Source organism: Nicotiana sylvestris, chromosome 10, assembly GCF_000393655.2.
Source record: "Nicotiana sylvestris chromosome 10, ASM39365v2, whole genome shotgun sequence".
Classification (NCBI taxonomy): Eukaryota; Viridiplantae; Streptophyta; class Magnoliopsida; order Solanales; family Solanaceae; genus Nicotiana; species Nicotiana sylvestris.
The window spans coordinates 133,870,556-133,888,241 of record NC_091066.1 but is presented as its reverse complement, the minus strand read 5'-3'; the positions used below and the strand labels follow the sequence as shown (position 1 = coordinate 133,888,241).

At 38.9% G+C, this 17,686-nt stretch overlaps 1 protein-coding gene across 2 annotated transcripts; it reads right to left on the bottom strand.

Annotated features, from left to right (window-relative positions):
• Window positions 1–3,317: 3,317 nt before the first annotated feature.
• Window positions 3,318–10,378, bottom strand: LOC104238880 (uncharacterized). Of its 2 annotated transcripts, none has more exons than XM_009793379.2 (10): window positions 10,234–10,378; window positions 8,876–9,243; window positions 7,884–8,042; window positions 6,905–6,985; window positions 5,278–5,376; window positions 5,036–5,131; window positions 4,812–4,955; window positions 3,923–4,030; window positions 3,690–3,741; window positions 3,318–3,606 (listed from the first exon to the last, which is right to left on the bottom strand). In XM_009793379.2, the coding sequence occupies exons 2-10, from the start codon at window positions 9,209–9,211 to the stop codon at window positions 3,575–3,577; spliced, it is 1,107 nt and encodes a 368-aa protein (XP_009791681.1). In that variant the 5' UTR covers window positions 9,212–9,243; window positions 10,234–10,378; the 3' UTR covers window positions 3,318–3,574. The 2 variants fall into 2 exon arrangements, with proteins under 2 accessions (XP_009791681.1, XP_070016553.1); XM_070160452.1 differs by having other exon boundaries at window positions 5,036–5,128.
• Window positions 10,379–17,686: the final 7,308 nt, after the last annotated feature.

Here is a 17,686-nt window from a genome sequence, read left to right as displayed (position 1 = left end):
AGTTATAGCCTTTTCCAACAAAAACACCATTCTTAGACATTATTACATGATCAGACTCAATAACTATCTTGAAGCCTTTCTTTGACAGTAAAGCAGCGGACATTAAGTTTTTCTTCATATCAGGAACATGATACACATTCAGTAACGTCAACTTCTGGCCAGATGTGAAGTTAATCTCAATACTTCCTTTTCCAGCAACATCTGTCGCAACATGGTTTCCCATCAAGACTTGTTCAGAATCCTGCACTTCTGCATATGTCTTGAACATCTTCTTGTCATAACAGACATGAATAGTAGCACCCAAATCTAGCCACCAGTCTTGAGTATTTGTAGCAGCGGTAGCCACATTCAATTCTGTGACCATACCAATTTGCATTGCGGAAACCATGGCAACCAGTCCTTGGGCAAAATTTTCCACTACGTTTGCCTTTTCAGAATTTCCAGATTTTTCAATGTTTCCAGACTTTTCGGTAGTGCCTGCATTGAAATTTATTCCTGCCTTTCTATATTTGCAGTCCCGAATCATATGGCCTTTCTTTCCACAATGATGACAACTAAAGTTCTTTCTCTTTTTAAAAAGAAGACTTTTTGGAAACTTTTAGATGTTTGTTCCCACTTCCTGAACCATTCTGACTGACAAAATTGACTGCAGAACTCGAAGGCTGACTAATAACATCACGAGCACGAGTCTCACTTTCAATTTGAATGTGAGTACGAAATTGTTCCACAGTCATTTTATCCATAGAATGTAGGATTTTCTTTCTATAGTCATTCCAAGAGGAAGGCAATTTCGAAAGAATAGCACCTATTTGAAGTGCATCAGGAATTTTAACTTCAAGATCACTTAGTTTTGATACTAAGATTTGCAGTTCATGAATCTGATCCATTATAGGCCTAGTATCAAATATTTTAAATTCAAAGTACTGCAGAGCCAGGAATTTGTCAATACCTCGTTTTTCATTCTGGTATGCAGTTTGTAGAGCAGTCCAAATCTCTCTTGTCGACTTCAGATTGCAGTAAAGATCATGGAGTCGATATGTCAAAGTATTCAGAATATGGCCACGACACAACAGTTCATCATGTTCTCGTTTCTTCCTTTCTTCCTTGACTACGTCAGAATCTTCTGCTGTGGGCTCAGGCATCGGAGGCAAGGCAGAATCAAGAACATAGTAGATATTGAGAGCGGACAACAAGAATATCATCTTGTCTCTCCAACGAGTAAAGTTCGTTCCATCAAAGCGATCAAGTTTGATGAACTCCTTCGGTTCTCAACAACAGACATCAATTTCTCCATAGCAGTATAACTCTTTAAGATTGTTAGAAAATAATAATAAAAATTGGCTTTGAGGCGTGAAAATCGACTGTCCTTAAAGAGTTATCGCTTGTATACTAATTTAGGGAAAATACAAAACGATTCTCTTCAGGATACAACAAAGCCTGCAATAACACTTGTGATTTTCTATACACTTCGTTGGAATTCTTGTGTATTTATATGCAACCATCAGACCCTTTCAGAAAAGATGTCTTGTTTCACAAACAGACACGACTATTTATTCGAATTTTGAATTTAAAATTCAAATAAATTTGGGTTTTCTGTTAAAAATAATTAACTCTAGGATCTCGTGCCTGTTGAGTCAATCTCATGCCTATTGAGTCAGTCTCGTGCATGTTGAGACAATCTCGTGCCTGTTGAGTCAGTCTCGTGCATGTTATGTGCTATTTCATAATGATCAGTTCCGAGGCTAATAGGCACGGTACGAGTAAGGTCTGTCCCGGGAGTGTTTCACATGACAAGCACAGAACTTCTTTCTTCCGATGTGGGAAGAATCCCACTTCCAACTTGCCAATAACAAACTATCTTACATAAGATGTATTTGATGTATTTAAGCTATTGTATTCATGAATACAGTAGTAAAAATAGGCGTGAATCAGGGAAGTCCAGCTGATCAGTTGTTGTATTCGAGTGTATTCGACTATATTCATAGAGTGAAACATAGGATTACAGCTGGACAAATTATTGCATTCGACTGTATTCACGGCATGAAATAGGAAATTACACTATTTTTAAAACGGAAAGTGAATCAATTAACATAATAGACTCCTAATATAACTCAACAAACTCAATTATAACACTCAACATTTGTATTTTCAGTTATAAAAAAGATTCTCAACCAAAAAATACCCCCAAAACATAGCAATCTTCAGAGAAATTATATAATACATGTGAATACATAAATTATATTAATTAAAAAGAACTTATGAATACATTCATGACATATAGCGAGACAGTGAATACAATGAAATACATAGAATACAACGGGATACATTGAAATACAATGAAAAAAGACAGAGAATACAATAAAATACATGGAATACAACGAGATACATTGAAATACAATGAAAATAAAAGACAATGAATACAACGAAAATCATGAATACAGCGTAATGCGTTGAAACTCTCCAGCTCTGCGTCGAGCGTCGTTGCCTCATATTCCAACTTCTCTACTGCAGTTCAATTCCAGAAGAAGACAAAGCAAAAAGAAAGAAAAAAATTAGATGTTATAATTTTCACCAAAAGTAGAAGTGTGTCAGAATTGATGTGGTGAATTCCATGTTTGATAGCTTTGATATATAGTGTTGTGGATTCCCTTTATCGTAAATAACACTCGTTAGATAATTAAGAGTCAAGAACGGCGGCAGAAGCTTTGATACGCTGGTGTAACTGATTTTAATTTTAATGGGATGGTGGAAGAGAATGGGATGTATCAAAGTAGAGAGAGAAAAAAAACAGAGCAACTGATTACCGTATTTAGTGGCTTAGGGCTAGGAGGTAACCAAAATTAAATATTTTGCTATAAACCTTAAAAAGTATCTATAGAATATAATTTTTTTAAATGATATTTTTTTAAAATAAATAAGATGTTAACCTTTGCTATAGGAGGTAAAAATTCCAATTTGAATGTGCTCTGCAGTCACTATTACATAAGAACCCCTTGTGTAGTCAACTACTTCAATTTAGGCCATATGGATTGAGCGAGAGTCATAATCACGAAGTCTTCATCTTCTACTTTATGGTGAGTCATTCCTAAATTGTAGTCTTTTATATAAAAGCAACTTCTTTTTTTGTCTATACTTCTCAATTCTTCTGATCGCTCTACAGTCAACTCCATACAGCCATTTGACGAGCTGGTTAAGATCTCCATCAATTATGGTTTAAGCCTTCACAATATTAACAGATATAACCTTACAAATGACAGAGATGATTTGCATCAATAATTTCCACGAGTCTTTCTTTGAGTGTCTGGGGGAACATTGAGTGACGCATAAGAATTCAAAGTCAATAACTAGTCGTAGTAACATTTGTTGTTGGTCCCAGTTATGAGCCCATATCCAATAGTAACATTTACATAATAACCTAATTGCAATAAGATTAATCAAACGTGGACATTAAATCACCCTCAAGAAATCAAGATTCTGCAAAGCACTGGACCTAGTGGTTAGAGCATAGAAATCCTTGTCTGCACCATTACTACATTTCTGCCCATGTAATTTAATACGGGTCTCTTTTGTGCTGTCATTTCTCTATCTCCTCCTGAATTTGGCCCTCTGCATTAACAGATGCAGTTAAGATAAATGATGACCACCCAAAATGACCAAACTCCAAGTTCCAAAGAAAGTGAAACTCTCACCAGCAAGTTCGACAGCCAAGTTTGCCTGCTGATCCGCATCGGAGTTTGATTCCTATTAGGAGTAAGAAGCATATTAAATCTCCAGAAAATCAGCAAGGAAAAGATATAGGTAATGAGAAATGTATGTAGTTCATGGGCTATTATAGAAAATACTTGTGACAGATAAAGTGAGACAACGCCGTGATGAGTTAAATTGTGCAGAAGAAAGAAGAGAAGGATTTGTAATGAATTACCCGAAGAACATGAATGATGCGGAAAGAAAGGAACCTCTCCTTCAGTTGCTTTGCCTGCTCAAACACCGTGGCAATGTTTTGATTTTTAACCTTCCACAGACCTTGGATCTGTTTGGAAAGTACACTAGTATAATATCAATGAGATCAAAATGGACGAGAACAAGAAACCTAAAATAAACTAACAGAGGACAGCAGGAATCTCATAAAAGAGAAATTCTCCTTCTAAAGTTTCTGGTGTCTATCTTTTCTCTACTCTCTTGAACTTTTCCCAGTAGCAGGAATCTGCACTGTATTTTTCCTATTATGCCAAACTTATTTCAGCCTAACCTCCATTAGTGTTGTTCGCTAAAGCATAAAACCATTACTAATCTTTTACTAAGATTCCCCATTTCTTCACAATAATATATTGGCATGCACTTAAACCGAACTAGAGTTGACAGTGGTAGCCGATCTACCCATAAAATACCTTCTTTGGGGGGATAAGTACTGTTTTACCCATAATCAAAGTGATCAAACTTTTCTTCTTTCTTCTCTAACCTAGTGGTTCAGTTAGTTTGCAAGGAAATTACGACTACAATATACCAGAGGTTAGAAGAAGAACCTTATCCCATACAGATGGCACTATGGCATGAAATTAGTGAATAACTTCAAGAAGTAGTGAACAAACAGTCAGAAAAATTGTTAGATACTAGTTCACTACCAACTTCCTGGACCTTTTAAAGAAGCAAAATACTCCCTTGATCGAGCTAAAAGAGTAGAGAACATAGTTAAGTTACTGAGAGTACAACAGAATCTGACAAGTTTTGATACTGCAGTGAATCACAAAGGAAGAATCTCAAGCAAGGGAAGGAGAAATACACGACCGAATACATGATTATAGAAAACAAACCTGCATACAAACAAGCTTGGAGTCTCCCTGAACACGAATATTTGTAAACCCTTTACTAAGTGCATATTTCAAACCCAAAATAAAAGCCCTGTATTCAGCATGATTGCTGGTTGCCACTCCTAAACCTTCACGTAGCCTGCAGGTCTATTAGAAGAAAGGTTGTAAATACAACTAGGAGATCAAATGCAAAAGTACAATTCCAAAGTTAGTACAGTAATTATTACCAAACTTCCATCATCAGCCCGTATAACAGCTCCTGCGCCAGCTTGTCCAGGATTTCCTTTTGAAGCACCATCAAATTCAAGAGTACAAGACCGCTGCTGAGGATAACAACTATCAGATTTTTTATACCAGAACAGCACAAACCATAAAGAGAAATAATAAGATTTCAGCCGTAAGTATAATGTCATTTTGCTTTGTCGATTACAATATAAAAAACATTTATGTTTAAAGATTAGCCACTCACACCGGATGGTAGAGCTAGAACTTGGTCCCCCTTATGATGTTCGATCTTGACATGCTTTCTTATGGAATCATTTGGAATAACTGCTGATCCAACAGCATCCTGCAAATGAAGATGCCAATAAACAACATAGTTTCCATAACAGTGCGGAGCCAAACACATTTTATCCAGGCAGAATAAGTAAGTGATCAGCGTTCCAACTATTTTAAGCCAATAAACATGCCATCTTTGCAAAACACAGATATAGAACACAATACTGCAAAGAATACAATCCACTGGTTGCAACATTATGTGCTCAATGTACAGTAAGATATTGCAATTCATCCAATCAAGATGTTCTATTTCCAATAGGCAGTAATATTTTCTCTTTAATACTTACGGTAGACTTCTCGAAAGTATTAAGTCTTTCTCTTTATCACTTCCAAAAACTCCCTTTCAATTTCAACTTCAAAAGTTGAAATACTCTTCACAGCTTCAACCAAACATTGTCAAACTGCCTACCACGGCTCTAAGCGAGCACATAACACTAATTAGCAAATTACACTGTTCTCGGCTCCAATAAGAAAAAAGTAAAAAGATCCCCCATCTAGTCATATAGCTACACTGCATCCCAAAAGTTCAAGGAATTATTACAGTACTTAAGTTCTTTCTAAACAACCATGAACTCATTAATATCAAATTTTTCATTAAAAATTTGTATGGAGGAAAGTTCCAGTTAAAAAGAAATAAAGGAAAGAGCAACCGACATCAACCATTTTGCTCTATCAAGGCACAGAGACATGGTAAAGTATCTCAGGCCATCAAACACATCAGGTTGATCCGATTCTCGATTTAGTGTGTAGGTCAATGGAAAACAAACAAGAGGAGACACAAATGAAGTAAATTAATTTTATGCGACAGAGAAACTTCTTATGAAGAAGATACTAATATGTCGTCTTTATCACCCTTTTACAGAGATACTTCTTGTAAGATCCGTGTACAACCACCGGTTTTCTTTCTTTGCTTCTGAAGCTTCTCATCATGAGAACTTTTCTTTTACGTATCTGGTAAAGGCACCATTTAACCGAATTACTATTTTCAGATATATACCTGCATCACCAGGGTACACTATCCCTAGTACTTCCATGTTTGAGACTTACCCCCTTTATGGCATGACCATCGTGTCCCTTAAAAAGTGGTTTACCTAGACATAACAGAAAGATCCCTAAAATTCTCCCATGACGAATCAGAATAAAATTTTAACTTGGAAAGCAGACCAACTTGTGAGAAAAATGCCTTCTAATCGAATAATTGACAATGTTCTCCTGTAAGATGTGAAACCATTAGTTATGGCATCTCAAGGAAAAATCTAGTAAGAAATATATAAACTTGAAGAGCATGTAAGCATATAGAAGCAAGTAAATTGAGTTCCTTAGCAACCAAACAATGTTTTGAAAATGATTGCAAAAACAAATAAACTTGGATTTTACAGTAAAGTGAAAACTGAAAACAACCTCAAAGGCAATTATGAAAATGATTGCAAAAATAGTTAAACTTGGATTGTAGAGAAAAGTAAAAACAACCTCAGAAGCAATTGCCACAAACCCTTTTAGACTTTTCAACAGCAAAACCATATACAGCCCTAACTTACCGCATATTCTGACCACATTGCATCCTGTGACCTCTTCTTTGGCAAATGATCAGATGTACCACTTTTTGAAGAAGAAGGTTGCTGCAAAAGATGAAATGCTAATAAATATGTATGACCAGTAATAAAAGAAAAGGAGGGAAAATGAAACATGAATTATTTTCTGGGTACTGCAACTTTATGAATTATGATAACTATCAGAGCATACAACTGACTAGCAATTTCATCTAGAGCAAAGAGTGTAGGGAGAGAGAAACCAAAGATGGACACTCCGAAAGAGATAGACAAACAGAGAGAAGAATCAGAGAGTACCTCATAGATAGAGAATAGAGAAGCAAGGATTTTTTAGATAGATCTTTACTTAACTATAATGTCTTATTTTTTATGTGTTTGTGTGTGTGGTTTTTTTCTACTTAACTATAATGTGGACATGAACATATGCAGTAGGAAAACTAAATAGGCTGAGTACAAAACTCGCATTCAGGGACAATCCTTGATATACAACATAGAAGAAACAGAAAGAAGTATATATACCATGCATGATTCAAAGAAGTTGTCACAGTTTTCCTTTTACCATTACCTAATTGGTAGGATGCTCTACTAAAATCCGCGAACTTTTTCTTTACTTGAGGGATAAGTGTGTTAGAAAGTTTTTCATTCCTTCTCTAAAATAAAGGCACAAGCCAACTTGTAAACTTGCAAGAATTCTTTCAATCCAGTTATCATGGTTGGATTATGCACCATTGCACCTCAAGGTTTTACTTCCAGAGCAGCTGCACCTAATACGTGACAAGTCCAGCTCTTCTTTAGCTCATTGATTTTAATGTTATTTGGGATTCTTTGTACGGTGATATAAACTGAATAACTCCGAGACAGGAAATCTGAATACGAATCTCATTGTCAACAGGTTTTTGAAATATAAAAATTTCTCCTGTACAAAAAAGAGATAGAATAATCCAAGAGAACCACACAAGAATTATACCTGAAAAGGGCATGGTACTAGTGTCCCAAAGAGATCTTCGGTGAGATCTGCAGCTCTAATAGAATACAGAGAATTTTTAAGCCCACAAGAGAGAAGATATTCTTCTGTGTCCTTAGGCATGGAGTAGCCTTTATACACACTAACAGGAGGATCACATATCTGCCAGAAACAGAAGAGGGAGAAAAAACAGCTCATATATCAGTGCGATTCTGCAAACTTCATTGTGTTAGCGTCTCTCTTTTTTATTTCTAGATTCATATTTATTTTAATTTTATTTGTTATAACTAAATTTCACTAAAATAAGCCTGCAGCACCAAGAATGTTGCGATATCTACTAAAGTCACTGGATTTGACCCCTTATAATATGGGTAACAAGAGTAAGAATTAAATGGAAATTCATTTCACAAGCATTATCCAATGACTATAGAAGTCCTATCCATCTGTATTACATGACTATGCTACTTAAAAATAGGAAGATGAAATGGCAGAGAAATTGGAACACTATGGAGAAGGCATCGTTGCAGAACTTGAACAGAGAAGTTAGGAAGAAAAAAAAGAACTTTCTAATTGAAGGATAAACAATAAATTCAGTTACTTCTTTCTTTGATCTATCTGAATCTTCAAAGATATTGTTTTACAATTACAATGAGACAAAAGAATAACATATAGGATACATAATTGCTTTCACTACCCTCCTCTAATTAGGGAATTCCTAAGCAAGTGTAAGTCTGTAACTCGTTCAAAGTGCTTACGTGAAGTTGTAATTAATAAATAAGGTCAGTCTTATTAAAACACAAGGTTCTGACTTTTTGACTGATTCTACCTATGCCAATTAATAATCAAGAAAATGCACAAGTAAGTCGGTACATATTGGGTCAATTTTAATGAATAGTATCGTTGTCTTTATATCTTCACTCAGGATTAAAAGTCATCTACAAACAATAGAACTATTCAACAACAGATCAATAAATGAGAGAAATAACAGTAGTTACCGATGATCCAACTTGAGTCTGGCAATCACTCAAGTTTTTGTACACTCCAACCAGATCTCCTTTCCTGACAACAAAGAAACCATCTCTCTCTTCCTTCATTACTGGAGTAGAATCAGAATTCTGTGATTGAGAGCTATCTCCACTATGCTTTTTAGACGAATAGCAGCGAACACAAACTCTATTCAAATACAAGGCAGAATCAACGTTTCTAATTCTAGCATGACCAAAGCTTCTCTTCCATGAAATAGCTGGAAATCCACAGAGCGAACTCTTCACGACAAGACGGCTAGTCTTTGTTAATATTGCAGTAGAACATGCATGAAACAAGCTGTTCATTCCACGGGACTTCCTTCAGGCTCCACCAGTTTCTGAGAAACAAAAAGAAAAACGAAAAGATCGTAACTTTGTTAATTCAACTAATACATATATGTATGCATATGAACAAAGGAAAATATACTTATTTTTCATCTACTGTTTCCTTCGTTCCACTTCCAAAAACACATGACCAAGTGAAAAGCGTGCACTTAAGAATTCCAATTCAGTGGAACTCTAATATAAACTCCATTCAGTTCAGAGTCTAACCGATAATAACTATTTTATACTCATTTTCTGCTTCTTTTGTTTATTGAAAGACATAAAATGAGAAGCTTTTTCCTTTGGAGTGTGATTTTAACTTTTCTTTTCTTTTATGCCATTAATCAGACTCAGCTGCAAAGAGAATAAACAGTTCCAAGATCAAAAGCTGCAGTTCCAAATAAAATGGAGGAAATCAAGAGAAAGAAAACCTGTAAAGGAAACTCGCAGAAAATCCAAAAGTCAAAAACAATAAATGAAAAGAAAGAATTTTCTTCAGCTCATCAAATACATGTGTGTGTGATATTTCCCCTGAGCACTAAATCACTCATTTTCTGTTTGTTTTATAGTCCAAATACAAAAAAGAAAAAAAATACAAAGTTAAAAAATATATTACTACTACTTAGTATTTTCCCCTGAAAAAATTAATTTTTATTTTCTTTTACGCCTTTATTACATAACAACACATATCACAGACAGCCTAATGTTTGAATTTACAAGAACAGTATGGAGGATTTTTCTTCCCTCAGCACCAAAAATCAAACTTTGAGTCAATATCCTAAAAAATATGTCAGCAAACAACTCAAGACTCAGCTGAAAAGGGGTTAAACAGTTTGAAGAATATAACTTTCAAACTCCATAAAAGTGGAAAATTTAAGAGAAACTGTAAAGGGTATTCACAATATCAAAAAAGAAATAATCTAACGAAATTAGAACCCTAATTTTGGGGAGAATTAAAACGGGGTCATCAAATCAAAGGTTTTTAACAAACAGAGAAAACATACCCCTCAATTACTGGATGAAACTGGGAGCTGTTGTTGAAGCATGAACAAGAACGCATGGAGAGAGTGTAAGGAGTGAGAGATGGGGGTGGGTGGTGGGAGTGGGGTGGGTGGGGTTTAGTGTATGGGTAGAAGTGAGAGAAGAATTGGGTGGGTGGGTGGGGGTGGGTGAGTTTTTAGGGGTATCGGGGGTGGGTAGGTGTAACTTTTCAGCAGCAATAGTAGTAGTACGGTTTTAGGTGGGGGTTTTGCTGGTTAACCGGTCGGGTTTTGTCAATTGTTGCTCCGGTCTGATTCCGGTTCAATTTTTTCTTTCAATGTTTCCATTTTCTTTTATCCTTTTGATATAGAGAATTTTCACAAATCACTATTGTTTAGGGGTATTAGCTAGTTATAGGTACAATTTACTATATTACTTCCTATATCTATGTTTTTAGGTTTTTTAGAGTATATTCGATGTATTTAAGCTACTGTATTCATGAATACAGTAGCATTTGTAGGCGTGAAATAAGGGATTACAGTTAGACAAATTTTTGTATTCGACTGTATTCACAGCGTGAAACATGAGATTACAGTTGGACAGATTATTGTATTCGACTGTATTCACGGTGTGAAACAGGGGATTACAAATATTTTTAAATGAAAAGTGAATTAATTAACATAATAGACTCCTAATATAACTCAACAAACTCAATTATAATACACAAATTTTGTATTTTCCGTTATAAAAAAGATTCTCAACCGAAAAATACCCCAAAAACATAGCAATCTTCAGAGAAATTATATAATTCATCTGAATACATAAATTATGTTAATTAAAAAAACATATGAATACATTCATGGAATATAGCGAGACAATGAATATAATAAAATACATAGACACATTGAAATACAATGAAAAAAAAAGACAATGAAATACATAGAATACAGCGAGTTGCTTCCCCTTGCTGCAACTACATCTCAAGCCATGAGAGGAGCACAGACTCCCGCCACTCACACTCCTAAGCAGCGAGTGCATGTTGAGCAGGTCCTTGAGATTTTTCCTGTACAACCTGCAGTCTGAGATCAGCCCGAGGATAGGGTAACGGCTTCCGAGGATGAGCAGCTGAGGCTTGAGAGGTTCAAGAAGTACAAGCCTCCTGTATTCAGTGGTCTAGCATCGGATGATGCTATGGGATTTCTGGATGAGTGTTACCATATTCTCCATACCATGGGTATATCAGGATCGAGCAGGGTTTCCTTCACTACTTTTCAGCTTCGAAAAGTTGCCTATGAGTGGTGGCGCACCTATGAGTTAGATAGTCCGGATGAGGCTGCTTCACTGACTTGGACTTAGTTTTCAGATCTGTTCCTAAGAGAGTATGTTCCTTAGAGCCTCAGAGACGCATGACGCATAAAGTTTGAGAATTTGCGCCAGGGTGTTATGGCTATCTCAGAGTATGTTGTTCGTTACAATAGTTTGGCTAGGCATGCACCAGTCTTGGTTTCTATTGTTCGCGAGAGGGTTCGCCGGTTTATTGAGGGCCTTATCCCCAGTATCAGGTCTAGCATGGCTCGTGAGTTGGAGATGGATATTTCTTATCAACAGGTGGTGAGCATTGCTAGGAGGATTGAGGGTATTCATACTAGGGAGAGAGAGGAGAGGGAGGCCAAGAGGTCTCGAGAGTCGGGCCATTATTCTGGTGCCCGTGCCCCAGCTGCAGGTCATCATGGTAGGGGTTATATGAGTCGCCCTATTCATTCAACTCTTCTAGCAGCTAGTGGTATTCCAGCTCCCCCTAGGCCTAAGGAGCCTTATTATGCACCTCCGGTATCTAGCGCGCCTCATGCGCGGGGTGCTTTCAGAGGTCAGTCCAGCAGACCTGGCCCAAGCCAGTCAGAGCCACCACGTCCTCCCAGAGCTTGTTTTGAGTTGGTGACACACACCATGTGGTGAAGGATTGCCCTAGACTTGGGAGGAATGCGCCTCCACAGACTTCTCAGCCATAGCGTGCCCCGCAGAGTTCTCAGGCTATGGTTACAACTCCAGTTTCTACCCCACCTGCTCAGCCACTCAGATGTGGAGGTTGGGGAGGTAGAGGTCGCCCTAGAGGGGGAGGTCAGGACCAATACTATGCCCTTCCTGCCCGTACCGAGGCTATTTCCTCTGATTATATCATCACAAGTATTATACTGGTTTGTCACAGAGATGCATCGATTCTATTTGATCCATGCTCCACTTACTCTTATGTGTCTTCTTATTTTTCTCTGCATTTGGGTGTACCTCAGGATTCTTTGAGTTCCCCTGTTTATGTTTCTACTCATGTGGGAGATTCTCCTGTCATAGACCGCATTTATCGGTCGTGTTTGGTTGCTCTTAGTGGTTTTGAGACCAGAGCCAACTTATTGTTGCTCAACATGGTAGATTTTGATATTATCTTGAGCATGGACTGGTTGCCACCCCATTATGATATTCTTGATTGTCACGCCAAAACCATGACGCTGGCTATGCCAGGTGAACCGCGTGTTGAGTGGAGGGGTACTATAAATCACAGTCCTAGTAGAGTTATTTCTTTCCTTAAGGCTCAATGAATGGTTGAGAAGGGGTGTGACGCGTATTTAGCTTATGTGAGAGATGTTAGTATTAATACCCCTTCGGTTGATTCAGTCCCAGTAGTGTAGGATTTTCCCAATATGTTTCCAGCTGATCTTTCGGGCATGCCCCTTGATAGAGATATTGATTTTGGCATTGATCTGTTGTCGGGCACTCAGGCCATTTCTATTCCTCCGTATCGTATGGCTCCTCCTGAATTGAAGGAGTTGAAGGAGTTGAAGGATCAGTTACAGGAATTGCTTGATAAGGGTTTTATTCGGCCCAATGTATCACCTTGGGGTGCTCCTGTCTTGTTTGTAAAGAAAAAGGATGGTTTTATGCGTATGTGTATTGATTATCGCCAGTTGAGAAAGGTTACAGTGAAGAACCGTTATCCTTTGCCTCGTATTGATGATCTATTTGACCAGCTTCAGGGCGCACGAGTGTTTTCTAAGATTGACTTGCCTTCAGGTTACCATCAGTTGAGGATTCGGGAGCCAGATATCCTAAAGACTGCTTTCAAGACTCAGTGTGGTCATTACGAATTCCTTGTTATGTTATTTGGGCTGACCAATGCCCCAACAACCTTTATGCATTTGATGCATAGTGTATTCTGGACGTATCTTGACTCGTTCGTCATTGTCTTTATTGATGATATTCTGGTGTATTCTCGGAGTCGGGAAGATCATGAGCAGTACCTGAGGACTGTGCTTCAGACTCTGAGAGAGAAGACGTTATATGCTAAGTTCTCGAAATATGAGTTTTGGTTGGATTCTGTGTCATTCCTAGGCCACGTGGTATCGAGTGAGGGTATTTAGGTAGATCCGAAGAAAATAGAGGTCGTGCGGAGTTGCCCCAGACCATCCTCAGCTATAGAGATCTGCAGTTTCCTTGGCTTGGCGGGTTACTACTGTCATTTTGTCGAGGAGTTTTCATCGATTGCAGCCTCTATGACCAGGTTGACCCAGAAGGGTGCTCCATTCCAGTGGACGAAGGAGTGTCAGATGAGCTTTCAGAAGCTTAAGACAGTTTTGACTACAACACCAATTTTGATACTGCCTACAGGTTTGAGGTCTTATACGGTCTATTGTGATGCCTCGAGGATTGTCCACGGAGCGGTGTTGATGCAGGACAGTAGGGTGATTGCCTACGCGTCCAGACATTTGAAGGTACATGAGAAGAATTATCCGGTCCACGACCTTATGTTAGCTGCCATTATTCATGCCCTGAAGATCTGGCGCCATTATTTATACGGGGTTCCCTGTGAGATTTATACTGACCATCGGAGCTTGCAGTACTTGTTCAAGCAAAATGATCTAAATTTGTGCCATAGGAGGTGGTTAGAGTTGCTGAAGGACTATGATATCACTATTTTGTATCACTCGGGCAAGACCAATATGGTGGCCGATGCTTTGAGTCGCCGGGCAGAGAGTTTGGGTAGTTTGGCTTATTTACCAGCATCGGAGAGGCCTATGGTGATGGATGTTCAGGCCTTATCCAAACAGTTGTGAGATTGGATCTTTCGGAGCCCAGTCGGGTTCTAGCTTGTGTGGTTTCTCAGTCTTTCTTATTTGATCGTATCAGGGAGCATCAGTATGATGACCCTCATTTGCTTGTCTTCAAGGACAAGGTTCAACACAGTGATGTCAGAGATGTTACTATTGGTGATGATGGTGTATTGAGGATGCAAGGTCGGATTTGGGTACCCAATATTGATAGGCTTCGGGATTTGATTCCGGAGGAGGCCCATAGCTCGCGGTATTCTATTCATTCGGGTGCCGCGAAGATGTATCAGGATTTGAGGCAGCACTACTGGTGGAGGCGGATGAAGAAATATATAGTTAAATTTCTAGCTCGGTGCCTTAACTGTCAGTAGATAAAGTATGAGCACTAGAGGTCGGGTGGGTTGCTTCAGTAGATAGAGATTCCGGAGTGGAAGTGGGAGCGGATCGCCATGGACTTTGTAGTTGGGCTCCCACGGACTTTGAGAAAGTTCGATGTTATTTGGGTGATTGTGGATCGGTTGACCAAGTCCACTCACTTTATTCCTATGTGTACTACTTATTCTTCGGAGCGGTTGGCGGAGATCTATATCCGGGAGATTATCCGTCTGCATGGTATTCCAGTTTCTATCATTTCAGATAGAGGTACTCAGTTCACTTCACGATTCTGGAGGGCCGTTCAGCATGAGTTGGGTACTCGGGTGGAGTTGAGTATAGCATTTCACCCTCAGATGAATGGACAGTCCGAGCGCACTATTCAGATTCTTAAGGATATGCTCCGTGCGAGTGTGATTGATTTTAGAGGGTCTTGGGATCGGTTTTTGACATTGGCAGAGTTTGCCTACAACAACAGCTATTAGTCCAACATTCAGATGGCACCATATGAGGCTTTATATGGTAGGTGGTGTAGATCCCCGGTGGGTTGGTTTGAGCCGGGTGAGGCTAGATTATTGGGCACAGAATTGGTTCAGGATGGTTTGGAGAAGGTTAAGGTGATTCAGGATAGGCTCCGTACAACTCAATCCAGATAGAAAAGTTACACGGAGTGGAGGGTTCGTGATGTTTCCTATATGGTTGGAGAGCAGGTTCTGCTTCGGGTTTCGCTTATGAAGGGCGTTATGAGATTTGAGAAGAAAGGGAAGCTGAGTTTGAGGTTTATTGGTCCTTTTGAGATATTGAGGCGTGTTGGGGAGGTTGCTTATGAGCTTGACTTACCTCCCAGCTTGGCGGGAGTCCATCCGGTATTTTATCTTTCGATGCTCCAGAGGTATCACGGTGATCTGTCGCACGTGTTGGATTTCAGTTCAGTCCAGTTGGACAAGGATCTATCTTATATTGAGGAGCCGGTGGCAATATTGGACATGCAGGTTAGAAAGCTGAGGTCAAAGAATATTGCATCAGTAAAGGTTTAGTGGCGAGGTCAGATGGTCCATGAGGCGACCTGGGAGACTGAGCAGGATATGCGCAGCCGTTACCCTCATCTTTTCGCTACTTCAGGTATGTTTCTATGCTCGTTCGAGGATGAACGAATGTTTAAGTGTGGGAGGATGTAACGACCCGGCCGATCGTCTTAAGAATTTATGCCCCGATCCCCTATTAACTGCTTTTTCCATGTTTATTTTTGCTATTTTGAATTGTCGGGATGTTCGATTTTGAGTTTCGAAGAGTTTTGGGACACTTAGTCCCTAAATGAGAGCTTAACTGTTGGAAAGTTGACCGTAGTCGGAACATTGTGAAGACGATCTCGAAATGAAATTCAGATGGCTCCGTTAGCTTCGTTGGGTGATTTTAGTCTTAGGGGCGTGTTCGGATTGTGTTTTGATGGTCCATAGCTAATTTAGGCTTGAAATGTCGAAAGTCGAATTTTGAAGTTTCCGATTCGATAGTGGAATTTTGATCTGAGGGTTGGAATGGAATTCAGGAAGTTGGAGTAGCTCCACAGTGTTAAATGTGAAATGTGTGCAAAATTTTAGGTCATTCTGACGAGGGTTGCTAGACTTTTTGATCGAAAATGTATTTTTAGAGTTTTGGAATTTTAGGCTTGAATCCGTGGTTGATTCGTCATTTCGATGTTGTTTTAGCAGTGGTATTAGACTTGTTGGTGCCTTTGGTTGAGGTCCCGGGGGCATCAGGATGATTTCGGATGGTTGACAGAAGGATTTGGAAGTGGTTTGAAGTAGCTGAAGCTACTGATATCTGTCATAACCGAACCTGCGGTTGGGTCTCGCAGGTGCGGAGCTGCAGAAGCGGCATTTGACATCGCAGAAGCGGAAATGGGGAGGTTAAGCAGGAGCCGCAGAAGCGGTAGTATCTCCGTATGAGCGGTACCGCATCTGCGGATAGGGAGTCGCAGGTGCGGAATCAGGCTGAGTTAGTGATTGACCTTTGGTCCGCAAAAGCGGGACTGTAGATGCGGTCCCAGGGCATATAAACGGATTAACTGGGCAGAAATATATAAATACTTGCATTCGCGAAATTTAGCCATTTTTCACCTCTTTTCAAATGAGAAGAAGCTTGGGGAGCACTTTTCAAGAGGGATTTTCAGAGGAGTTCATTGGGGTAAGGTCTTTGGTACCTAAACTCTTTATTGGAATGATTTTTATCAATTTAAGCATGAAAAATTAAGGAAAAACAGTGGTAATTTGTGGTTTATGGCTTGACTAGTTAGAGGCCTTTGAGTGATGATTTGAGGGGCTAATTTAGGTCCGATTTTAGTACTTTTGGTATGGTTGAACTCGTGAGAGTGTGAGGATTCTAGAAATGTAAATTTTACTTGATTCCGAGATGTGGGCCCGAGGGTTATTTTGGTCATTTTACCTAATTTTACGTATTAGCTTAGAATTTCTTTGTAGAATCAATTACTTGAAGTGTTATTTACATTATAAAATTGAATTGACTAGATTCGGGCCATTTGGAGTCGAGTACTCGTGGTAAGAGCGTGGTCTCGGATTGATTTGAGCTGGTTCGAAGTAAGTGGCTTGCCTAACTTTGTGTGGGGGACCTTCCCCTTAGGATTTGGTATATTTGATAATTGAAATGCTCTGTACGTGAGGTGACGAGTGCGTACTTGAGCTAATTGTTGAAAATTTGATTTTCTTTAAGTAATTTCAATTATGTTCCTTTTTCCTGTTCATTTTACTTGCAATTTAAACATGTTGTTAGCTTAGAAAAAGCATGTCTACTATAAACTGCCTTAACTGAATTATGTGAAGCATGTTAAATTAGAATTACCTGTTTTACTTGGTACGAACTTGAGCTTAATTGAGTATTCTTGTATTGCTGCTGTGTGTTTTACTTTGGGACTACGGGACGGCATCCCGGGAAATCCCCTGTACGTATTTATAATTTGAACTGAGGTGTGGGATACCAAGAGATCCCTGAC